The sequence below is a fragment of the Platalea leucorodia genome, assembly GCF_965183815.1.
Source record: "Platalea leucorodia genome assembly, chromosome: 1".
NCBI lineage: Eukaryota > Metazoa > Chordata > Aves > Pelecaniformes > Threskiornithidae > Platalea > Platalea leucorodia.
This window is the reverse complement of record NC_138823.1, coordinates 125,045,590-125,072,818: the sequence shown is the minus strand read 5'-3', so window position 1 is coordinate 125,072,818 and position 27,229 is coordinate 125,045,590. Positions and strand designations below refer to the sequence as shown.

Here is a 27,229-nt window from a genome sequence, read left to right as displayed (position 1 = left end):
AATGACAGAGTTATTGCTTTTAGTCTTTATCATTCCTCCAATTTATTATTTACAGTTTGATGGAGATTCCTGCAGTTGGTAGTGGTTATACAAACACTCATGTCTAGAAATCGTATCTAGTTCAGGAAGCAACCCAAGCTGAAAATAGCTGGAGGCTAGCAAAGTATCAAATATGCTCATCCCATTCTTCCTTCCTTATGGATATTGACTTATTGCCACTGTTAGAGACAGGACAGTAGGAGATAAGATAGATAAGTTTGCCATATACTGATAAACCTTTTTTTTTCAGTCCCAAATACTAAAAGAGTCTCTACAGCTTCTATTAGCTTCAGATATTCTGATACCTTTGTTAAGATACCTGCAAAATAATACTTGCTTGCAATGGACAGCCTTTTTGGTTGCTGGCAGAACTCATCAAAGCAAAGTAGAGGAAGGTATTTATGCAATTTTTGCACCTATAACTGACACAATTCACTATGAAAATGAGACTGCCATTCTCTGGCCCAGGCTAAGCAGGGATTTATCCAGTAGTGTCTTGAAAACCTTCAGATGTAAAGACTACACAACCTCTCTGGGCAGCCTGTTCTACATTTGACTGTTACAGAATCATAGAATCGTTAAGGTTGGAAAAGACCTTGAAGATCATCAAGTCCAACCATTCACCTAGCACTGCCAAGTCCACCACTAAACCATCTCCCCAAGCACCACATCTACATAACTTTTAAATACCTCCAGGGATGGAGACTCAACCACTTCCCTGGGCAGCCTGTTCCAGTGCCTGACTACCCTTTCGGTGAAGAAGTTTTTCCTAATATCCAATCTAAACCTCCCCTGGTGCAACATGAGGCCATTTCCTCTTGTCCTATCGCTTGCTGCTAGGGAGAAGAGACCGACCCCCGCCTTGCTACAACCTCCTTTCAGGTAGTTGTAGGGAGCGATAAGGTCTCCCCTCAGCCTCCTTTTCTCCAGGCTAAACAACCCCAGCTCCCTCAGCCACTCCTCACAGGACTTGTGCTCTAGACCCTTCACCAGCTTTGTTACTCTTCTTTGGACGCACTCCAGCACCTCAATGTCCTTCTTGTGGTGAGGGGCCCAAAACTGAACACAGTACTCGAGGTGCAGCCTCACCAGTGCCTCACCAGTTAGAATCTCTCCTGTTTCAATGAATGTCTATTTTCTCAGAAAAGGGCCAAGACCACAAATTTCAGTCCAAAGAATAAGAACATCAAGGGTATGCTTGTATTTTGGCACCATTTCTAGGTTTCATTGAACCAGGTGGCCCGTTTTCATTTTACTAAACTACTGCAGGATAATTTGTGAGTGTTTGGACACTAGTGTGAAGAAACACAGATCTACTCTATAATCAGTTCTCTGAATCACAGAAAGGGAGGAAAAAAAGATAAAGGGGGGGGAAGCACTGCTTACCATCAGCATCATCTCAAAGGAGAAATAAAAGAAAAAGAGAAAAGGAGCTACTGTTTATCACAATTTTTCTCTAGATAGTTTGCTGTAAGTTACAGATACGCATTCAGTATTATAGCTCCATAATTACCACTAAAAGCAACGAAAGAAGAAATAGGAGCCACAAAAGTGACAGTTTGAATAAAGAGCTTCTGTGAACATTGCTGAAAGCTATTTGCATTTCTCACCTACCAGAAGAATTCAACAAAAGCCTTTTGGGGATATTCTGTCTATCCCTTGGGTGATGAAGCTGGAACAGGATTTTCAACCACTACTTAAAAATTTTGCCTTTACAGTTTTCTATCTTGAAATGTACTGTCAAATAATTCTGTAATTTATTACATTGTCTTCTAACTTGTATACATTTTTCTCATTACAAATTATATTAATATTTTTGTTAAATATTATTTATATATAAAATTTCTTCTTCACAAAAGACACCTTTTCAGGCATCCTAAACCTCTGCTGACATCTATAGAAAAATTCATAATTTCCACCATTTTTTAAAATGTATGGGGCTAGGGAAAAAATTTACTACCTTCAGTTTGCAATTTTACGGTGTAATAAATCCTCTTGCCACCAGGTAGGAAATGTAATTTTAAAATGGGTGAAGTTAGCTAAGAGAGGTAACTTTCATGTGTATAATTGCTCTCTCATCAGTGTAATCTCAACAGTTTCATTTTCTAGTCCAAGTATTGCCTGTCTCTGCCCAGAAAGTTCCTCTAAATTCATATAATTTAGTCTACAGAGAGGCAAAACCAGTCTGAGGTCAGTGACAGGCCACTAATAACTGTAGGATACAGCAGAATGTAGGATACCACCTCCCTTATGTTTTTACTAAAATCTTAAAAAAAAAAAAAAAAAATCCTTGTTTGATGTGGAAGGACACTTTTCACTGCAAATAGTAGTAAAGCTGCATAGTCTGTCTCAATCTGAAATGTTAATGAGCACTGAGAAATGTGTAAAAACAAGATCCCAGTAATAAACCAGTGTAGCGCTCAGCTACACTGCTGTTGATCAACAATTTAGAGAAATCGCTAACTTGCTGCTTTCTTTCAGCACATATTCAGTGTCTCTCTGTCTAAAATAGAAGCAGATGTTTTATACTCCACCTTTTGGGGTTTTTATTTTACAGTTTTGAAAATAAAGATACGGACATCCAGTTAACATTCAACAACTGATTTGTATTTCTTTGAATTTACAAACCTTTAAGCTTTTACGTGTGCTAACATTATACATTATTGCTTAGAGATGCCAAATATATTAACTTTGAAAAATAATTTATGGCCTCTAACAGCATAATAAGACAGTGTTGTAGAACACATGAAGAACTGCCAGCAATTCACTTCTAATTCATCCATGTCACATATTAATACAAATCAAATATCATCTTTTTAAAAGTTTACTCTATTGTTCTTTATTTCTATTGCTTTGTTAAACAAAAACAAGCAAAAATCTTCTTCATACATAAATCATTAAAAATCCAAGACAGAAGCATGTTCAGAGCATAAGGTCCTCTTTCTAATCCCTAAGCGCAAAGAATCACTCATACCTGCTTTTTTCCTTAGCAAAACTTAGAGCACATATGAAACTGTGAAGGCCAAAACAGCCTCACATGCGAGAAGTTGTTCAGGCTGTATATTTGACAAATATTGTAAGCCAAGATGTTGTTTTGCTCCTGCTGATCCCAGTCACTCTTTACCACCGCTGCCTGCTCTGCTGTGCCAGCACAAGTACCTCTACAGCTGCATTATGCGTCAGACCAAAGACATGTGGCACCTGAAAACTAACCTAAATTATTTTTCAGCCAGGTCAGCTGTCTCATCTAGTTCATCATCATATGTTTACGCAAATGCTTGTGTTGGCCCAGGAATGGTATGGCTGTTTTGGTGGGGGGTTGTAGGGTTGGGTTTTTTTCCTTGAATCATTTCATGGACACAGTTTATATCACAGCCCTAAAAACAACCGGTACTGGCAGAAATTTGGGAGGCTTTTTCTAGGGAAGAGAGATACTAAATACAACTGCCAAGAGGCCAGCTTTATAAATATAAAAGCAGCTTCCACTGAAATACAACTTTCAGTTTTACTCTTAGTTCATAATGCTCAACTGAAACTTTTTACATTTGCTAAGTAAGAAAAATTTAGTCAATCAAAATATAACTAAATCAAGAAAATGTATAAAAAGCTTCAGAGTATCTCTTCTCAGTTCCTCTTTCTGAGCATAAAGCCTATATAAAAAGTTGCTGAAAAGAGCAGAATTTTACGGTGAGGCCTTCTGTGTTCATACACAGAAGCAGAAGACCAGCGAGGTACATTCAACTACTATGTGTTCTCCCATCTTTGAACTCTGTACTTTTCCTGCAAGAGTGTACATCTCTGGCAGTTAGAAAAGATTCACGTATTTATCCGACAGATCTTTTTTTTGTGGCAACTTTATACTTTCACTGCTTTTATACATATGAGCCTTTAGCGCTAGTGAAAACAAGTTCTTTCTGAATCTCATGGAGCCGTAGCAAAAAAGCACCTCATTGCATAAGCATCTTTTTAAAAAGTATCTTTAGAACTGAAGGATACATTTCACTGATGTTCACTGAGTATGCTGCCCAAGAGACACCCATATCAGTCACAGTGCCAAGCCTGACAACGTTTATGAAGCATTTGGACAACGCCCTCAGACATATGGTGTGAATTTTGGGGTTGTCCTGTGCAGGGACAGGAGTTGGACTCGATGATCCTTGTGGGCCCCTTCCAACTCAGGACATTCTATGATTCTATATCTAAACATTTTCATGTTTGAATACACAGAAAACAATGTGCTCCAAAAATTCCCAGATGTGGCAACTACATACTTGCTGGGACACCACTGGGTGATTTCAGAGTCTTCTGATTAAGTATCAATGGCAGCAGGTAGAACAAAAAAGCTGCCAAGAATTCTCATAACATATAGGGTCGTATGTACTTGAAAGCATTGAAGACATCAACATGACAAATTTGTTCAAATATAGTTATGCCAAAATCAGTGTTGCTAGCTGGATAAACCAATCTATGCTTAATTAAATTAACAATGTGGAACAAAGAATTCAAATAAAAAAAGCATGGTAGTATCTGCGTCATGCTATTTAAACTGAACTAACTGCTCTAAAAGTATGAACATCCTCACTGGTTTTTATATATGTGCATGTGCGTGTCTATGTATGCCCATATATATATGTGCATACATATATACACAGTACTACTCAAAGATACATTTTGGGCCTCTAGAATTTTCCAGCCAGAACGGTATTCTGTGAATATTTCATTTCAGAAATACAGCAATTGGGGAGCACTTACAGTATAAAAATTTACAGTACTATTGGCTTACACTGGCAACAAAAACTGGGAGAACTCTCAACATAATGCAAGAGCCAAGGTTATCAATATTTAAGTACCCTTTATAAGCAGACCACAAGTATTGGAGTTTCATGGGCTTTTATGTGCATTTATCCCCAACTGAAGTTTTTCTATAAACTTTTTTTTTTTTTAAAACAGTTAAGCATCTATTTGCAATGTTTTTTCTCCTCATCAGGATGCAGTCACAAATATAGTGTGTAGATATATTGGGAAAATGTCCCATAAACATACAATTTAATTTGAATCTGGTCTTCTTGTTTATACACTGTAACTGTTGATCTGGGAAAAAAAAAAAAAAAAAAAAAAACTTGCTGTGAGTCAGTGTGTAAAACTACTACATGTTTCTAGGCCTTTACTTTTTTAAAAACTTGTTTCAAGGACAATTTAAAAAGCCTTGCAGGCTTTATCTGAAAAGGAGATGTTTATAGCAATCTGCTTCTTCCTTCAACTGTCTTATTATTACTGAAGAATGTCGTGAAGTATCACCTTTCACACTGTAATGAAAATCCAACAATTACCTAATTAAGCTCAAAATGTGCATAGCTGTTTCAACTGGTTTTATACTTCTGAATTTTCAAGATTATCATATGCATCTCTAAATAAATTATAAGGACAAATCAAAGTATCATTAATATGTAGTTTAGTGTTCCAGTATTACCTACAGAGCCTCTGGAAGGCTTAAAGCAGAAAAACACATTAAAGTTCTAATTTACACCTATTATTCCTTCAGACACATCATGGAACAGAAGTCTAAAACAAGAGGAAGTATAAGCCCGATTCTGAAACTTACAAAATAAAATTTCCATTCAATGTGACTTTTTACTTATATTATTAAAGGCAAGCATCACTGCATGGTCCACACATCTGGTGTTCTTATTCATACAAAAATACCTAGCAGATTGTCAAGCTGTCAGTTTTAACAAAAATGCTGTAGATAAATTATATCTGTAAGTTATGGCAAAGTGCTATCCATGTACATAAAAACTGAAACACTCATATTCTAAAAGGTACTCATAACATGCATCTGACAGATACTTCTAAGAATTTATTCCTTCCAACCAGAGATGTTTTCCAGTGAATTATAACTGCAATTTCTTATAAAATGCTTTGAGGAATTGCCTTAAGTCTGTAACTGTATAAAGAGCTCAAGAAAATAAAACGTTTTTTTTTCCTTTTGTCTATGGAACAGAAATCTGAACATTTAAACAATGGAAAAGGATTTTGCTTACTGAGCTATACGCCTTTCAGAATGAACTTCATTCAGTGCCTTTGTCCAAATAACCAAGCTCATCAAGAAATCGCATGAATATTTAAAATTGAAAGGGAGACATGGAAAAATAAGTATCTGCAAGATGACCACAAGCAGTAGCAAATCCAATTCTACAACAACTCTTAAAATAAATCTAAATCTTGAATAACTGATTTCATATAAGGCATTAATTTCACCTAGCTTTAAACTCCTATAAGCTAGATTTATGCTAAGCCAGTGCTCCAGCTTCCTCTGTAGCAAATGGAGAGAGACAGGCACACCAAGCGATTGATTCATCTCATCCTAAAATAGCTCTTTAAGATAGATGGGATGAAACTCATTATTGAAGTGCCTATTTTGTTTCCATTACTTTTAGTAGTCATCTAGCTGCTTGACTTGACTAAGATGCCTAGTTTTTGAATGACTACATATAAGCAAGATGAATTCCAGCCACACAGAGACTTGTTGCTGACAGGAATTTCTTTCTGACAGTAAGGTATGAATTAGATGACTTTGCAAGTACTTGGATTTGCTGGAACCTAATATACAAGATAATTAGCTAATAACTACTGTTTTGTCTAGCAATCACATTCAGTATGGATAAAATGTAAAAAAAAAAAAAAAAAAAAGAAAGCAGACAGCTGAAGATTTTGCCTGAATAAAATGGTAACTTCATTGTCGTCTTTTGCATAGAATTTAAAATCCCCAAATCTAAATAAAGTCTGTTGATCCAGATGCCCGCAAAAATCCTCACAAAAGTCAGCAGATGAAATACGAGCACAGGGTCATAACATAATAATCTAGGCATAACTTGTTACATATTTTAATATTAAACAAATGATTTATTGCTTGATGGCTTGCTTACTTATAAACATCAGCTGAAAAAGTAAGGCTACATGCGAAACTGGGCAAAGACTAAAGAGAAGGAGGGAGGAAGTTTGAGATATCACCTCATTCTTCTCAGCTCACTCCTTAAGCACAGTAATGGGCACCCTTGAGAAACAGGCCAGAAGCAAAACAGGACAAGTGACCTAAGCTGAACTGTCACATGATCCTGTGATGAGAAAAACATTTAATTCCACAGTTTTCTTAATTATCTTTAAAATTCTTTCCAGGAATAAACTAAAGCCTTTACCAACTCTTCTTGAGATAGGAAGTAGAAAGAAAATACTGTACACATTAATTTGTAAATAATAATCAACAAAACCTACCAACAAATTACATTTACAACTCACCCCTGCGTCTCCCAATTAATAACCGAGCACCTTGATCTCTATAAAAAAACCACAGATTACTTGTCTGCAGTTGGGATCATATAGCTAATTCACCGCTACATCCCTGGATAACACTGTACTACCTCTTTAGTCATAAAATCATTGGCTCCTGCTTGTGCAGCTCAAGTTGTGAAGAGCCTAGACATTCAGTAGTAACCCCGGAAAAGAGCCTTCTTCAGCAGAATAGATAGCAAATGCAGATACATACATCTGTTTGAAATCATGGATATTTAAATTCAGCCTCCTTATGACATTCCTGTAAGCAATGACCAGCCATAACCAAGAAGTTTGAGGACTCTGAGTGTGGAAAATGTCAGTTGCCAATGTGAGTAAATAATTAAAGGCAGTTTAACTCCAAATGATTAAACCCACAAAAGCTATTCAAGTATCAGCAAATAATTTATTTTTACCTCTCCTCTCTTTCATTCAAAACAGACTGTTCTATAATGTCCATTTCAAATAAGACTCTGATAAGACTAGGGATGCATCTCAAGCAGAAAATATGGTCACTTATGGCAAGAGAGGAAACGGAAGACTACTGGCTGCTCTGCTTGCAGATGACTCAAACATGAACCTCTTGTTCATTTAGAAGGCATCAATGCCCCTTTATAGCATTTCTTAACCAGATGTCTATCCTATTTCTGATTCTAATTATTTTCTGTATTTCAATTATGCTAGAAGAGTATTACAGACATTCAGATGCCCACTTGTTAGTCAATTCTTGACATGGCTGTTCTTTCAGTCAGATGCATAGCATACCTCATGCTGCCTCCAGTAATTTTTAAGCCACAGCTGGCCCGCCATTCCTCGAAGTAGACAGTGAATCTACTACTGCACAAAGGAGGAAAGGGTAAAAAGAGAGGAGTAGACCCTTAAAAATCCAGTATTAATATTTTTCTAATGAGACATGGCCACTTATCGCTCTGATGCTTACTCCAATAATGTCTACATGGAGTCTGGGAACTCTATTCTGTTACAGTGGCATGTGCTTTCACTTGTTCTACCACTAAAGTTATCATAACAACAAAATCATCGTTCTGTGCAAAAACTGAGCTGTGGAAAAACAACCCAAGAAATAGTGTAAAAGAGATGGGAGAAACCAAGGAAAGACTAAGGCAGTTTGACCAATCCTTGACAGAGCTTTGAAATTTGTCTACTATGAAAAAGCAAGCAACAAAAGCCACAGCAGAAACTAAAGCCCAAGACCCAAGTGAAAGCAGGAAATAGCTTTAACTGACGACCATAGACATTGTAAAACATCAAACACACGATTAAGGAAACATTGAAGACAGTAAGATGACATATAATGGCACTAGAAATTGAAACAGCACACCATACACTGAGCAGCAAATTAAAGCAGAACAAGAAATAATAAAGATTTAGAAACAGTAAGGATCTGCCAAGATACCAGTACGGCTGACATCCAAGATAGAAGAGAATGGGGAAAAAAAACAGAAAAAAACCACCAAAATTATTCCAAGTTCCTGCAGTTCAGATGTCAAAGTAACACAGTTCATCTAAATGTAGCTCATTTGACATTGCTTATAAGAAAAATTAAAAAAGAATAATTCTAGCAAACAAATACCAGTAACATTGGACTAAAAGACATTTACGAGCTCATAAATTAGTTTGATGAAATGACTAATCTTATTCTAATAAAAACTGTTCATTCATCATTATTATCTGTTCCAAAAGGATTATAAGTTAAAAGTCTTAAGCCATTGAGGGAAAAAACATAATAATTAATATACATTACAATAATTGTTATACAAGTTCTACAGAAGGAATTATTTCCAAGTAGTACACTGTTATGTTGGTAGAATAGTACTTTTTTTTTTTTCAGACAGCAGTTTAAATTCATCATTGAGTCTATAAAATTATTACATACTATACTTCTATTTTTTTTCAAGCATTAAAGTAACTCTTTTTTTTTTTAGCTAGATGAGCACCACTTGTTGGAAAACAAGTATGGAAACTAACCTGTATGTTTTCACACTCCCTTTCATCAAGAAAACCTATGCTATGACTTTAAGTTACTTCTAAGCCTTTGTGAGTAAAACAACTCTTTTCAGGATAGAAAAAGAGACATCTGTATGAACCAGTCCATGTCACTTTCAAAATGGCCTTCTTTCTTTTAGTCCAAGATGGTTTTGCATTCTCTCCTGTCTAGTATTAACTTATGTCTTACGGTGGGGACTTGTATCATTTCCATTGAAACATTTTTCCAGAGATAAATACAGATATCTTCATGCTTTCTTGCTTTGTTTCACATAATTTCCAGTTTTACTCCTATGTATGATGCTATGTAATACTGGACATGGTACTAAGTACACTTGAAATGTGAGGTGATGGTTGTTATTTAGCCAAACTTGTTACTTAATAAAAATTATATAAAGTTAAATCATTTGGTCTTCTTTCTATAAGTCAATCTCTGTCTACTACTTATAATGTTCTTCCTTGAAGTTCATTCAGCTTATCTTTTTAGTAATGGTATGTCTGTAATGAAACGTAGTGTTCTATGCGGAGTTGCGCTGTGGCATACAGATAGACAGTATTACCTGCCTGTCCTCAGCTATACTGTCCCTGTGGATCCCACCTACAATTGCATTGGACTTTTTGCTGACACGTGTTATTATAAACTTATGCCTAAACTACAACCACACTATCACATTTCATTGCTACGCTTCATTCTCAGAGTGAATACTTGTATTAATCGACTTTCAGAACATCCTCTGATAGAAATGCTTTATTAATATACTGAAAGAATTATTTAACTTCTGTTACCTTTCTAATCAAATCAGCAAATCCTCTCCAGGAGCCAGCGGTTCCATGAATGGCAAAACTAAAGCAAGACTAGCTTTTCACTGGTTTTCCACTCTCCCTTACCCCACAGTACCTTCAGTTTCCTATTCTCTTGGTTATCTAAACACACCAAACTACTGTGACATGACAGCATGAACTGCAGATTATTTGGAAGGTAACATTTCAGTTGACCTTAAACACTTTTCTCACTGAAAAGATTAAACTGTGTCTCTACTCCCTATCCATCACCAAATTTTCACAAACATTGAAAGAACCTAAACTCTCAAATTTGGTTAAAATTGCTGAAATGGTTCAGAGGCTATTTTTGGAGGAAGAAAGAACTGCTGGAAAAACTGGTAATCAGTTTGATCATATAGCATCATAAAGCAGGCTAAAAATTAAGTATGTATGAAAGTACAACACACTCCCTTATCTTAAATCACTCTTCCCAACACAAAAATGCTTTAAATAAGTGAAAATATTATCATGTCACCAGAATAAGCAATGAGAAAAAACAGCTACTGCAGATCCCTGCATGAAATCGTATCACAATATTGATTTATGCAGTGCTCTTACAAGATATGGCTATAAATAGAAGCAGTGCCCACTACTAGAAAAGAAATCTGGATAACATAACACAGTATGCAGACTGACTGTGTAGTCCATAAACAGAAATTAAGATCAAGGAATATTTTCTCCTCCACAGCAGAGAAGATAAGGGACACAAGTAAAATATGAGTTTCCTTGAATCACCACAAACAGAAAACCCCTCAACTTTAGCACAAAAAGCCAAATCTTACGTAACATTGTTCTGTGTATCAGTTTTCCAGTTATGTCTCAGAAAGATCAAGTTAATTTGACAACTAACATGGAACATTCTCACCCACTTCTTAATGATGCCTGAGGGGTCTGCTCTTCTTCACAGTTTCGCAACAGCTTTTCAAGATCAGTCAAGTTCTAAAGGAATGATGATGGGATTCGCTATTCCATCCCAATCTCAAAATTTACTTCATTTCCCAGAGTTTTTCTAAAATTTCTGGATACATATACAATTACAAAAGCGATTATCGTAACCATGACTCAGCTAACTTTTACTTATATCTCTTGATCGGTTGCTGATACATCCCCTTCATAAGTTACTATCGTTTTTGTGGAACAAAGAAATGGCAGGTATACATGAAGGGAAACATCATTCTCTATAACCATGTACACTTTGCTGTGTCTCTTCTGGGAAGTCCTTCGAGACAGCAGGATAATAAAGAGTCTGTCACCACTAACTTGGAGCAGATTGTTTCTGGTGACTTATGAGCTGGAAAAAGACTTTTGAATTCATTATCAATTCCCTAAAGCAGTCTTTTCCTCAATTTTTAATGTATTAAGCGTAAACACGTCCATTTAATACATTTGGTATTCTAAACACACACATTGCTAGAATTTTTTAATTCAAGGACATAACAAATTAAAAGGAATTTAATTAGTATGATAGTAGAATAAAACCTAGCATGAAGTAGAATTAAAAAACATCACAATTTCAAAGCATACTTGTCTAAGTCCCTCTCTAAACATAAAACGGTGGCTACTGTTATTTTATAATGACACAGTTTTTAAAAAATTGCATTAGCATATTGATTCAGTCAACCCCAAAACCAAACGTTTGGTACATACAGTGATAGGTTTTAATCTTAACCATTCTGCATAATGCTGCATAGCCAAATTTAAACAATAAGCATCAGACACTACTTTTGACATTTATTATTTTGTTTCTGTACTATACTGTCTGCTCCAAGAAGGGTGGATTGCATCTGAAATTACCCAGAACTATTATCCTGTCAATTCAGAAGAAAGCAATGTCTGCCACTCGAAAGTGACAATGCTGTCTCACAGCTCTTTCTCTTCTTCCTGTCCTTTTTTTTTTTTTGTGTACCAGAACTAATACTGCTGCTCTTGGTATGTATGCATTCCCAATATTTTGATTATTTTGTAGCCCTTCATATCTACTTAAATAATACAAAAATACCCAAACACAAAAAAAATCTAGTCCAAGCACCGATTAAGTCTATAGGCTCTGACTTCTGCTTCATGACTTGTGTTAAAACACTCGATCAGTTCACCTCATTCCTTGTGAACAGGTTTCCGTATCAGAAAGCCCACTGTCACACACAGTACTATCCAAGTACCTTGAAGGACGCATCCAGTGCATTCAGTTGTTTGCAAAGCCTTTTTAACATTCTTAAATTACATTGGAAAGACTTTAATGCTTTAGCCTGTCATTTTAAATATTGCTCAAGCACACATTTTAAATACAAAGACATCAGTACTGTATCCTTGTTCTTTTTTCTGACTGCAGACAGGCAAGGATCACTGCTTCCATGATTTTTGCCTGTGGAGCAGAACTGACAAGTAATGTCCCAAAAGACCACTTACTGAGAGACTGCAACATCTAAGTGACATTTTATCCTCCTGCCTACATCTAAATAACTGGACAAACAGGTAGAAAAAGAACTGCCGAAGTCCTAGCTCTGATTTGAAATTCCATATATGAAGACAGGGTATGAGACTAATAATAAATGTAGTATAATTAAACATTAAAAAAGAATATATTTAAATCAACAGAACACTACTCTCAAATAAAAATTTCCTATAAAATGTGAAAAGACCCAAAGACATCAGCAACAGAATCTAACAGGAAAAAAAAAAAAAAAAGTTAATGCAGATAGGATAAGAAAATTGTAACTCGGTGACCCTGAAGGCCACTGGGGCATGGTTTGGAACCTGACATTTCTCAAGACTCATCTAACTGGGAGACACTTTACCCATAACTGTTGTTTAAAAGAGCACAATAAATTCCCATCAACAGCTTCTCTGCCTAGTTATAACTGAACAAAACAAATCAATTATTTCAGAGGAGCTGGAAAAGATGGCACATAACTAGTTACAACAAACTCTCACTACACTTAACTACCCAAACTATCACTCGCAGACTGTGCATCTGTGGTGGGTTAACCCTGGCTGGATGCCAGGTGCGCACCAAAGCTGCTCTATCACTCCCCTTCCTCAGCTGGACAGGGGAGAGAAAATATAACGAAAGGCTCATGGGTCGAGATAAGGACAGAGAGATCACCCAGCAGTAACTGTCATGGGCAAAACAAACTCGAGTTGGGGAAAATTAACTTAATTTATTGCAATCAAATCAGCGCAGGGTAATGAAAAAATAAAACCAAATCTTAAAATGCCTTCCCCCCACCCCTTCCTTCTTCCTGTGCTCAACTTCACTCCCGAATTCTCTACCTCCTCTCCCTGAGCAGCGCAGGGGGACGGGGAATGGGGGTTGCGATCAATTCATCACACGTTGTGTCTCTGCCACTCCTTCCTCCTCAGGGGGAGGACTCCTCACACTCTTCCCCTGCTCCAGCGTGGGGTCCCTCCCACAGGAGACAGTCCTCCATGAACTTCTCCAACACGAGCTGGAATGGGCTACAGTTCTCCACAAACTGCTCCAGCGTGGGTTCTTTCCATGGGGTGCACTCTTTCAGGAACAGGCTGCTCCAGCAGGGGTCCCCCGTGGGGTCACAAGTCCTGCCAGCAAACCTGCTCCAGCATGGGCTCCTCTCTCTCCATGGGTCCACAGGTCCTGCCAGGAGCCTGCTCCAGCGCAGGCTTCCCATGAGGTCACAGACTCCTTGGGGCACATCCATCTGCTCCAGCGTGGGGTGCTCCACAGGCTGCAGGTGGGTATCTGCTCCACCATGGACCCCCATGGGCTGCAGGGGGACAGCCTGCCTCACCATGGTCTTCACCACACACTGCAGGGGACACTCTGCTCCGGTGCCTGGAGCACCTCCTCCCCCTCCTTCTTCACTGACCGTGGTGTCTGCAGGGTTGTTTCTCTCACATATCTCACTCCTCTTTTCTGACTGCTGCTGGTGTTGCACAGGTTTTTTTTCCCCTTCTTAAATGTGTTATCACAGAGGTGCTACCACCATCGCTGGTTGGCTAAGCCTTGGCCAGCAGCGGGTCTGTCTTGGAGCCAGCTGGCATTGGCTCTGTCTGACATGGGGGAAGCTTCTAGCAGCTTCTCACAGAAGCCACCCCTGTAGCACCCCCGCTACCACACAACCTTGCCGCACAAACCCAATACAGCATCACTCACAGACTGTGCTATACTTCAGGAGTATTTGAGGAACCAATTAAGGCAGCCGTGCAATCACCTTACTTTTGCTCACTAAGAAGCAGCATATGCATTAGTTTTCAAGGTATGGGACCTGAATGTTTAACACATTACAAGGACTCACTCTTGAAGCCATTCTAGGATTTAACGATTTCTAGGGATTAACTGTCAATCATTATCATTCTTGCACTAGGAAATCACAAGTAACAATTTCAAAAGTGGCAACATAAATTATATTCAACTGCTGAATGCCTGAGTTCTTGACTCTCCCTCTTAATTCAGAAGAGCCACCAGTAGCTCCCCCGATAGCTTGGAACCTTTAATTACTTATTACAAGCACAGAGGCCAAGCATTCTGACAGGTATATGGCCATCACATGTGGTCACCACAGCAGAAAAGAAGATTGAAGAAGACTGAGACCAAAAAGGCCTGTAAAATTCTGCTAAAGATATTGTCAGTGCCCCAGCCAGTGCAGTGGTCTTAGAAGAAATTTAGGACGAAACCACTTCCAGTTTTATTTAGGATATAATGTTCTGTCAGGTTTTTCTCCTTATTGGCAGGTATTTTGTAAATTAAAATTTCTGATGAAAACAGAAAACAATATTAAAGTATAGACTGCATGCTGTGCAACATTCTTCGTTTGTTCATGGAGGAGTAGTAATCTAGTCGTAATATAGGAACATGCATATGTAGCTATATTGGTACCACAATTTAACACAATATGGTTCCTCACTTTGGCTTGCTCACAAATGGGATGCCAAAGGAAACTGCAGCTCATTCAGCAGACTAAATAATGTATTGGCTAAGGCAAAATTTTAGAGCAGTCATTTATGCATTTACTAAGCTTAAATTGCAAACAATGTGCGTCATGGTTTTCAAATCCACTAGCAGCAATTTCAAATATTTTTCAGAAGGTAAGTTGTCAACACGTACAATGTAACTGAATATTGAAGCCACAATTACATTAAAAGTCATTAAAATTAATTTCTATTGTTTACATACATCTTTTTATAACTTGAAAACACATTTCTTTACCAATAAGGACATAGATAGATGAATAAGTTACTACACAACTGCAGTTACTTCATTTTTGCACCAACTTAACCCAGAGTAACTGCCATGTGCAAGAATAGGCAAGAGCAAAATAGGCAGGCCACCAACTCCTGCAGAGTAGCTGTGGGTGGGTAACTTGCACCTTGTTCCTTACTCCATTGTAACTTGCCTGTCTGCTCCAAAAGAGTAACCCTGAAGATGGAAGTCACTGAACTGAATGCTGTATGCAGGAGTACTTACCATGAGTACAGAATGGTTCCCACTACTGATGCAAGTTTGCTGTTTTCTTGCTTTTGCTTTGCAAGCCCAAAGTCAGCTACAATAAAGAAAAAAAAGATTCACATGTCAATAATCACCCTCTTTGCATGACAGTCAGTGCCAGTTCACAACAGGATTTTTTTAAATGTGTTTTTTTTTTTTTTTTATCTTTTACATTTCACAGTACTGGACTTTACTATCTTCCTATCTCCACATTAATCAACAACTTAACTTAAATTTGAATCAGGCCTACCAGCTTTAAAAATATTATTAACGCACCTCTGCCGCTTTCAATCCAAAGTACATGACCGGTTTCAGGTTTCTATTAATATATTCCAATCAATTGCGTGACAATGGTAAGTATCTAATAAGCAGTGATCTAATACCCAAATTAATGGAAAAAATAATGTAATGAAGTTAGTAATTATTTCGCTTTCCTTCAAATGATGATAGCTGGGAAGTGTGGACTTTCTGAGAAATTTAATTTCAAAGGAGTATGGGGGGGTCTAATATCTGAATAGTTCATGTTCAAAGATTACATTTGGTAAGAAATAATGGTGAATCTTAACCCTACCTTGTGACAAAGGCTGTAGATTTAGATGATCATGCAATTATGTTAATATAAGTGCCTTTTGTGTAATTTTCAGGTAGTCTTTCACAAAATTGTCACGCACAGTCTTTAGAGAAGGTATTTTTAATCTAAGTTCCATGCAGACAGTTCATTTTTTTCAGTTCAATACTGCTGCCTCAATGCAAAAATGCAGCTAAGATACATTGCACTTTATTAAATCCAAGCACAGAGAACAAGAGAAAATCATTATACTTAAAGTCTGTTCGTATATTTTGTATTGTAATACCACTTCAGAATTGGGAAGATTTGTGTGGTAAAACAACATTGTTTAAAATATTTTAAGGCTCCTGTTCTACTTGGACAGAGCCCATAGCAATTCTATTCCAATTGTTTTTACAGTGAGATAGTTCATAAACATTTTAGTTCAAAATGTTTCTACTCATCAAAAAAAGCTGCAGATCAGAAGAAACACAAGTAAGAAAAATTAATTTCTGTTGGCTCTTGCTCAGTGCAAGCCTCAAAGGTCCGAAAAGGAGTAGATCTCTTATTCAGAAAGGGCCTTTGATAAGAAAGCCAAATCTAGGTACCCAGGCCACAGTCATTTTTCTTTGAACAAAATGTTCAAAGAAGGACTAGCTCTGCAGTGCTTGGAAAATATAAGTAGAAACAATGCTAAATTAACAGGATCACTGAGGAGCTTCCCTCAATCAATAAATTCAGTTCCTGGTGCTTGAAAGATCTAGGAAAGGAGAGAGGAGAGCTGGACAGCTCTGTTCTGGAAGAAGTAGTCTATTTTAATAAAACATTAGTCATTATCTGGAAAAAAGAAAGCACGGGAAAAATCAGCCAGATGAAGTAAATATATTCTCTTCCTTTTAGGCTCAGGTCCTCAGAAACGGAGGGAAAAAAAACATTTCACAGGCAATAACTTTTTCAAATTCTGCTAAACTGTCTTGACACCAGCAAGAAGCTCCTAAATACAACTGGTGCTGCCAGAGCTAAGGAACGTAAAGCACAGGACAATCAGCTTTATATTAAACATAAATGCTTTTTCTTAGCTTTTTCAAGCCCATAATACGAATGAAAAGGAACTGGCAAATGTTGAACTGCATCAAACTAGTGAAATTGCTTCTTTTAATTTATTTAGGCATTGTCTGCAGCTTATAAATTGGTCTACAGTTTTTAATACTCCAGGATTCTTTATTTGGTATTTGATGCCAAAAGTTGCTACAGTAACTAGCAAACAAATGAAACAATTTCTGTGAACTGCGAGAGGCCTGCCTCCCATACCATTAAATGAAGATATGACCAAACATAAAGATGACCACTATTAACTGGTATTCATTGTTTCAGCCGTGAACTGAGGCTTGATTAATGAGGACCCATTGCGACAATTCATATTGGGCAATTCCCTGAAGCAGCTTCAAACTGTAGCAGTATATCTTTTAGAAGCTGGAACAGAATTGTGAGAGCAAGATAACTCAATACTTGCTCAACTTCTTATGAACTTTACTCAAGTGTCAGCTTTTAGCACAGAGAGAGACCTACATAAATCTTTGACCTGATCTAATGATTCTTATGTTATGATCTTATTGGTCACTCCTGAAATTCAAAATCCTACTTATTAAAGTATTCTTCCTGAACCATCTCGATTTACTACAGTTAATTCATCCAATGGTACACCAAGCATTAAGACATAGCTCTTAAGTACAGGAATAGGCCCTTCCTCAGAAGCTAGACCTAACCAATTTACACACATCTGTGTGAATGCAGATGCATCTGATCATAAATTTCACCAATTTCAAATGAAACACAAAACTTACAGCTTCCAAATGCTTTCCTACAGCTTCTATTCTCACTCACTTACACAAAAAAGCAACCTCCCAATTAACAGAAGCATTGTGAGTACTTGCTGGAAGGAACTATATCAATGCTGACAATATCATGATAAATATCAGTAGAATAAAGGTGCCAGAGAAAAATGGAAAAGAAAAGCCCTTAAAGAATCATACTGAGAAGGCCAGTGAAAGCTTTGTAAACCAGTAAATTAGATTAACCAAAACAAAGGCTGGTAAGAGCAAAGGCAAAGAGCACAAAACGGGAGGAAGGGGGAGGGCAGGCAGGCCATCCAGCCACCGCCAACATCAGGAAGCAGAAATGCATGCTGCATCAGTCCATCCAAAGGGAAAATTATAAACCCATCTTAGTGATTCAGAGCAAGATTCTACAAGAAAGATGAGCTAGTAACCCTCTGCCATAAAAAAGACCAGTCCTGCCCCTCTTTTGCAGTGTTTCTGGAAACCAGCTCATTTGGCACTTGTGTCTTGATGAGTTTAGCTCACCCTTTTTCTAGGCTAGTTTCATATTGCTTTAGTCTAGCCCCAGACCTGATATTGCAGTCCTAAAATCATTGAATTGTCTACCACTTCAGAGGATTCTTGTTGCCCTCTGTTGTCTTGCAACGCAGGAATAAAATTGGCATTAGAGAGGCAACTCCCTCATTCTCAAAAAATAGCAAACCCCCTCATTTTGACTGTTAGATTATCCCTCCTTCTTGAAAAGTAAAAATTACCCCTTTTGGACCAAAAATAAAACAAACAATGGTTATTTTGTAGTACAGCTGAAGAAAAACCAAAATGTTAGTAGATGACATATTTCCATGAGGAAGCAGTCTTGGAGCTTTAATGGCACCAGTGGAAAGATCCATGTACCTGCCCAAAAAGAGAGCTGTCTGTTGCTACAAAATAATGGTTGTTTTCACCTGCACATGTCATTTTGAAATATGATACTTTTTCCAGTTTTAAACACTGCTTTAAATTTTCAGGTTCATGTGAATTACATGCATATCACCACTACAACTTATTGTACCATCCTAATACATGACAGTTTGCAAACTGAGGGGAATGGTAGGTACACCAATATAGCAAACAAGTTTTATAAAATAAAATTTCCATGGTAATAGTTTTTGGTGTTTTGTCTACTGTGCAACCTCAACTGACATAATTTCCTTACAGCTAATTTCTCCAGTGGTTGGAAGCTTGGCATCCTTCATTGAAGATTATTTTTAAGTCTGTTCAAAGACAATAAAAAACTAACAAACTATCACCATTAGATGGATCTTTATAAAATATGACTAGACATGCCATTTAATTCATTACCAATAGTCATATATCTCCATGGTATTATTACATTTGACTAAATTTTGTACTGTGATTGTAAACATTAAGCTTTGTGGGTTTTTTCCTCTATATATCAGGAATCTAGAAAATGAAACTTTTTTTTTTAATTCATTAAAAAATAGGCAAACAACTATGCAAAACAGTCGTCAAATAGGAAGAGAAATTAACACAAAATGATGCAGTCATAATCCTGTAGATTTTGAAACACCCTTCTTCACTTGTTTTCACTTGTTTCTGTTGTGTTTAGGGTAGCAGAGTAAGTGATAATGAAATAAGGTTGTTTCAGAAAACATTAATATGCTGGGGAACAGGGCATGAAGGGAAGAGAGAACTATGAAAAAAATGAGTAGGCGGACTTGACTAGTATTTTAACCTCCTACAGAAACATTTCTTCAAGTTTCATAATAGCTGAATTACAAAAACTTTCTAAATCTTAGCAGTCTCTTTAAATGAGCATTTCAGGTACAAGCAATGTTTTTTTTCTTTTTTTATTGACAGAATCTGGTTTTTCATTTGCCATTTTATTTCCCAGAAGTTTCACCTAGTAGATTGATCTTCTACAGTAAAAACAGAGAGGAAAATTTTCCAGATACTACATCTTAACAACACTGATCTCATATTTGCACGTTTGTTGCCTTAATTTATATTTGAATCCTATTTGAAAATGCCATTAATTTTTCCTAAAGTCGAATATGCACACAAAGACCAAAAGCAAAGCAAAAAAGGAGGATGAATGGAGTACCAAATTCACCATATATGTGAACTTCAGACCTACTCAGGTCAAATTTTCACTGTGTCCCCATTGAACGGTTTCTACTTCTACCCTGAAAGTCTCAGGATGATACAAAATCACTTTGCTTCTCTTCAGCAAGTTTGCAACTGTAATGAAGAAAGTTTATCAGCAACTTACTGAGTTACAGTGATCTGGAAGATCAAAATAGAACTTCAATTTTATTTTCCATAAAAGCGTAGCCTAAAATCAAGATAATCTGCAATTTAATCAACAGTAGTACATACTTATTCTACTCTTTTCCATCAATAGAATGGGAATAGAATTCATTTTTCATCATTCCCAAATACACCTTTGTAGCTATTCTATCATTCTCCTTTCTGTGTGCTAATATCAATGCTTCATAAACTCAGCCTACTACCTGCCAGTTTTGTGAAGCTTGTAACTTCTGCACTAAGAACTTTAGCATTGATCCACATCTAGAACTGAGATTTGTGGAGAGAGTTGCAATTGTGCTATTAATCCACAAATAGCGTCCAGAATATTTGATTTACAGTGTGAACATAAACAAGTGGAAAATTCCACTCAGCCTATTATGGAAGCTTTGAAAATGAAGTACTACAAGCATTTCCTTGAATCTTGGTATTAAGGGTAGCAATTCTGATAATGAAGACTGGTTAAATGAGCCATATAATGTGCAAAAGAACTAGCACTGATCCAAACGACTCCAAAAAGTAGTGAATAACACACAACAGACGCTAGCTATAACCACTTTACCTCATGGCCACTGCTTCTCTGGGCATGGCACAGAATCAGAGGGCAACAGGTCTTTTAAAAAGTGCACTCAACAAGCAAGTATGCTGAATTACAAAATTAACAGATAGCTTTCTTCCAGCATCCAGCAACTATTTGAACTATTCTAGTCTCATTTGCTTCACCATTCTGACAGTTCATGGCTGCCTGTTATTAGAAGTATATCAGACAGGTGAGTTGTCTCAAAACTCGTATTCTGCTGCTATATAATCCTAGGTTTCAGTTCCATATAGATCCTTTCTGCTGCTATTGTATCATGTGTGCTAAACATTAAACAGAGCATGCCACCCAAAAGAGCGTATGGAACCCTTCACAATTCTCCTCGATATTAGACCTGAAAGGTGTCAGTGATTCCACACAGCCCTCTTTGACGATCAGGATCTAAACCTTCCTGCAACTAGATGACATTTAGGAAAACTGATGATATACAGTCTTCTGTTTTGTCCTACAAACAGATGCAGCTATGGAGCTCTAGACAGAAATATGCTGTCCTAGAAACAAAACACAGCTGCAGTAAAAAATAACTGCAATAAGAGCAGATACACATCTTAAATTCAGCGAACTGTAACTTCTCACTGTCTTATATAAAAAGGCTGGGCAGGTTAAACCGAGAGCCACAGATAATACTGGTTCGATGAATCTCTAAAACCCTATACAAAACAACTTACATTCAGGCCGTGCCGAAAATTCTACTTTTTTTTGTGTCAGAAATTATAAATCACACATTCAACCTGACCAGAGATGTCTAATTTCAGTAGCACCTTTCTACCAATTTAGAATGAGATGTTTTATGAAATTGCAGGTTAGCATGATTTAATATTTATATTTTCGTAGCATTTGTAGCTCAACCAATTATGATTAAATGTTGTACCAACATATAAGAGATGGTAGTTATGGTCCCCTTCCTATCAAATTTATGTCAGAGATGAAACAGAACAAATAAGTAGGGTGGGCAGTTCCAGAGACTACATAACAACAGTATGCTTAAAGTTCTCTACAGTCAGAAACAGAGATCTTGTATCACCACCACCCTGGCTAGGATCAGATTGTAAATGTCTGTTTCCATTTGCAACAACACACGACTTAAAAGAGCCGGAAAAAGACTGGGATAATTCAGATTTAATTGACATGTGTAAAAGATGTCATAGGAAATGCAAAGGAAGTTATATGATCTTCACATTAGAATGAAGCACCTCCTGGACTTAGGACTTTCATTTGTATCTTACATAAGTTTATAAACAAAACAATAAACAAAGATCTGGATAAGGATAGTGTCTGATCACACTCAATATTTAAGAAAAAGAAAATACAATGTGAACATACAGATTAAAAAAATTCTTCATACTATTACCTCAGGTATTCTTTTTTCAGTAAAACCTATAGAGATGATATTCAGAGACCATTTCTAGAAAAGGCCCCTCAGTTTAATCTTACATTGTGCCAGGCCAGTTGCAGAGTTCTCTGCCTGCATGAATTCTAGTTTTCAGCCACCTTTCACCATAGGTTCCTGACTACCAAGTTCTGCTGGAATTCTTCTACAAGGGCTACCTGTATGTAGCAACTTCTCCATGACTTCAGGACAAGCAAGCATAATTCTTTAGCAGGTTTATTTTTTTCTGTGCTGACAGAAGGTGGGAATGTCTCCCACACTATGCACTCCTTTCCTTTTTCAACCAATGTAAACTCAGAAACTGTATGAGGTCTTCATGGGATTTGGAACGTGAGTGGCTCAGTTCTCACATACATGGTGAGAAACGCCTACCTGTGCGTCCCAGAACTTTCTTAAGTAGTTCATTGCTGGGGCTGCTGCATAGCCATGCACAGTACAGAATTAAAGTCTTAGCCTATAGAAACACTTTGCTCCAGTGTATTGCTCATTCTATTCTTTTTTTTTTTTATCCTTTTTTTTTTTTTTTTTTTTTTTTTAGCTCCAGAGGAATAAGCTGCTTTTGTTACATTGTCAGCCTGCAGATTCTCATAGCAAAAGATTAACAGAGTTGCTATTTCCAGAAGGACTGATTGAGGAAAAGAAAAAAAGAACAGCACTATAAGATATACAAACTTCTTTTACGAAGCAAAATAATTTGGACCATCAGAGGCCATATCTTAATGGCGTAGTCACACAACACTGCTTCACACAGATAGCCCATGGGAGTATTACTCTAATTAGATCGGGACAAGTTTTGGACAGTTTTGAGATTTGAAAGACCCCAGAAAATTGAACTCTCTCTCTTTAGGAGGACTGTGCAGCTTGTAAACATGGAACTACGGTTCTGAGTAAATCTTAGAGCAGACTCTGTCCTTTTATAAAAGCTAACCTATAAAAGGTTAAATTCACTGCAGAGGCAGATTTAAGATTTCTCAATATTTGAGCATACCACCTTCATCCGACATTTTGTATTAACATTCATCTAAAACCACTTGAAATTCTCAAATGGATAGTACACTTACCCACAAATACTGTGAGATATAATCATCAAGATTGCAAATGCTCCAGTCTTTGGTTAGTATTCAAGCATCGCTTCCTCCAAGCTCAAGATCGAGGCATCCCTATGAGTAAGAAATCAAGCAAAGAGGGAAAGAGACCTGCATGGATGAGCAAGGAGCTTCTGGCAAAACTCAAATGGAAGAAGGAAGCTTACAGAATGTGGAAAAACAGACGGGCCACTTGGGAGGAATACAGGAACATTGTCAGAGTATGCAGGGATGCGGTGAGGAAGGCTAAGGTCCACTTGGAATTAAAACTGGCAAGGAATATCAAGGACAACAAGAAGGGCTTCTTCAAGTACATCAGTAGCAAAATGAAGACAAGGGAAAATGTCAGCCCACTGCTAAATGAAATGGGTTACCTGGTGATGGAGGATACAGAAAAGTTGGAGTTACTGAATGCCTTCTTTGCTTCAGTCTTTACTGCTAAAGCCGGCACTCAGGAATCTCAGACCCTGGAGGGAGGAAAGTCTGGAAAAAGGAAGACTTTCCCTTGCTTGAGGAGGATCAGATTAGAGATCACTTAGGCAAACCAGATGCCCACAAATCCATGGGCCCCGATGAGATACGCCCACAAGTGCTGAGGGAGCTGGCAGATGTTATTGCTAAGCCACTCTCCATCATCTTTGAAAGGTCATGGAGAACAGGAGAGGTGCCTGAGGACTGGAGGAAAGCCAATGTCACTCCAATCTTCAAAAAGGGCAAGAAGGAGGACCCAGGAAACTACAGGCCAGCCAGCCAGCCTCACCTCCATCCCTGGAAAGGTGATGGAATGGCTCATTCTGGATGTCATCTCTAAGCATGTGGAGGAAAAGAAGGTTATCAGGAGTGGTCAGCGTGGATTCACCAAGGGGAAATCGTGCTTGACCAATCTAATCACCTTCTATGATGGCATGACTGGCTGGGTAGATAAGGGGAGAGCAGTGGATGTTGCCTGCCTTGAGTTCAGCAAGGCTTTTGACACTGTCCCCCATGACATCCTCATAGGTAAGCTCAGGAAATGTGGGTTAGATGAGTGGACTGTGAGATGGGTTGAGAACTGGCTGAATGGCAGAGCTCAGAGGATTGTGATCAGTGGCGCAGAGTCTAGCTGGAGGCCTGCAGCCAGCGGTGTTCCCCAGGGATCAGTACTTGGTCCAGTCTTGTTCAACTTATTCATCAATGATGAAGGGACAGAGCGTACCCTCAGCAAGTTTGCTGATGATGATACGAGACTGGGAGGAGTGGCTGATACACCAGAAGGCTCTGCTGCCATGCAGCGAGACCTGGACAGGCTAGAGAGTTGGGCAGAGAGGAACCTAATGAAGTTCAACAAAGGCAAGTGTAGGGTCCTGCACCTAAGGAGGAATAACCCCGTGCAGCACTACAGGTTAAGGGTTGACCTGCTGGAAAGCAGCTCTGCAGAGAAAGACCTGGGAGTCCTGGGGGACTCCAGTTTCTAGGGGGACTGGGGCATCTCTCTTATGAGGAAAGGCTGAGAGACCTGGGTCTGTTTAGCCTGGAGATGAGGAGATTGAGAGGAGATCTTACCAATGCTTACAAATACCTTAAGGGTGTCTGGAGGATGGGGCCAGACTCTTTCCAGTGGTGCCCAGTGACAGGATAAGGGCAACGGGCACAAACTGAAACACAAGAAGTTCCATCTGAATATGAGGAAAAACTTCTTTACTTTCGGGTGACAGAGCACTGGGGCAGGCTGCCCAGGGAAGTTGTAGTCTCCTTCTCTGGAGAGATTCAAAACCCACCTGGACACGTTCCTGTGCCACCTGCTCCAGGTGAACCTGCTTTAGCAGCGTGGTTGGACTAGATGATCTCCAGAGGTCCCTTCCAACCTCAACCATTCTGTGATTTGGCATACATGGACTGTATGAGTTTGGCATAATACCACAGCATTTACCAATACAGTACATATTTAGAAAGAAAGAAAATTATTCTTAATTTCATTAAGCTTGTAAAACAACAAGGATCAGTAAAATTCAGAAGTAACAGATAAAATGTCTTCAGCGCCCTCCGAAAATTCAATATACACTGGTACTAATTAAAGTACTAAATAAAGTATTTCTTTAAGTATTACAATAGTTTTGAACCAATCACTGTAGAAATAGTCAAAATAAGTTTCAGTTCTTCCAATTTTCTTCAACTCCTGTAAATCTTTAACAGAAATAATATAAATGTTTTTCAAGGGCAGTTTTGAGCTTACATTTGAAAGTACATTTACCTTCTATATGTCTAGATTGGACCAGAGGTAAGGCAAAGGTGTTAAATCAAGACAAGAGTGCCCCTCAGTGGCAGTATGTTGATATAAAATACAACTATATGATAATTTAAAATAATATTCTGAATATTTATTTTCACCACTCAGGGACAAATGCTCCATTAAATCACCTTCTTTCATAACTATATCATTACTAAGAATCACAGTTTTTTAGCACATACAATTTAATAATGAATGAATTTAAGTATGTACATCATCACGTATAAATATTTACTATAAAAAAAAACAGTTGCTAAATACTAAACAGCTCATTTAGTAAGGGACGCTGAAAAAGCAGGGCCATCACAAGGAGAGGAGGAGGAAGAGGAAGAACTCATAAACGACATGGAAACCACCCAATCCCTATCCCTGACTGAGCTGCAAGATATGCAAAAAGGTTTCAGCCATTGTCCAGGAGAGCACCTTGCCACCTGGCTGCTCCAATGCTGCAATAACAGGGCCAGTAGCCTGGAATTAGAGGACAGGGAAGCCAAACAGCTGGCATCTCTTTCTAGGGAAGGGAGCAGTGATAAAGCGATTGGAAAAGGGACACAAGCCCTCAGCCTCTGGAAGCAACTCCTGTCAAGTATGAAGGAAAGATATCCCTTCAAGGAAGATGTTATGTATCGCCCAGGCAAATGGACCACCATGGAGACAGGTAACCAGTACCTGAGAGAGTTAGCTGTGCTGGAGGTGATTTATGGTGACCTGGACAACAAGCAGTTATCCAAAGATCCAGATGAAGTCCAGTGCACACGACCCATGTGGCAAAAGTTTATATGGAGTGTACCATTGTCGCATGCAAACTCATTGGCAGCGCTGACCTGGAAGGATGGAGAGGGACCAACGTTGGATGAATTGGCTAGCCAGCTCCAGGAATACAAAGAAAATCTCTCTTCCTCTCTCATCTCGGTTGTGGAGAAACCGTCCCGGGAGGTCCAGCAACTGAAAGAGGATAGGTCCTACTCCCCACCTGTACAGACCAGTATCTCAACTATTAGAAGTAAGTATCGCTCTGCTCAAGAGCGAGGATATACAGGGTACACACCATGGGGCACCCTGTGGTTTTACCTGTGTGACCACGGAGATGACGTGAGGAAGTGAGATGGAAAATCCACCTTGACCCTAGAGGCACGGGTACGTGAGTTGCAAGGAAAAACAATCACAAAAGGGTGTTCTTCCAGGAAGACTGCTGCTCCAGTTTTCAGTGGGCAGTCCCCCAGAGGGAGCAGAAGGGCTGACCTTGCTCCTGATTTTAATGAAGGAACTCCTGACTCACATTTACAAGAAGTGAGTAACAAATACTATGACCAGGACTAGAGGGGCCCTGCCTCCAGCCAGGTGGAGGAAAGGGATAACCAGATTTACTGGACTGTGTGGATTCGATGGCCTGGCACATCACACCCACAGGAGTATAAGGCTCTAGTGGACACCAGTGCACAGTGTACCCAAATGCCATCAAGCTACAAAGGGGCAGAACCCATCTGGATTTCTGGAGTGACAGGCAGATCCCGACAGCTGACTGTATTGGAGGCCGAAG

At 38.3% G+C, this 27,229-nt stretch overlaps 1 protein-coding gene across 1 annotated transcript in view; it reads right to left on the bottom strand.

Annotated features, from left to right (window-relative positions):
- Positions 1-27,229, bottom strand: part of NEK10 (NIMA related kinase 10) — a gene marked incomplete at both ends in the record, with an annotated part of 103,888 nt that overhangs the window by 49,609 nt on the left and 27,050 nt on the right. The window contains one exon of the mRNA XM_082303942.1: positions 15,638-15,713. Within this exon, the coding sequence (XP_082160068.1) occupies positions 15,638-15,713 (76 nt within the window). The remainder of the gene's footprint in view (positions 1-15,637; positions 15,714-27,229) is intronic.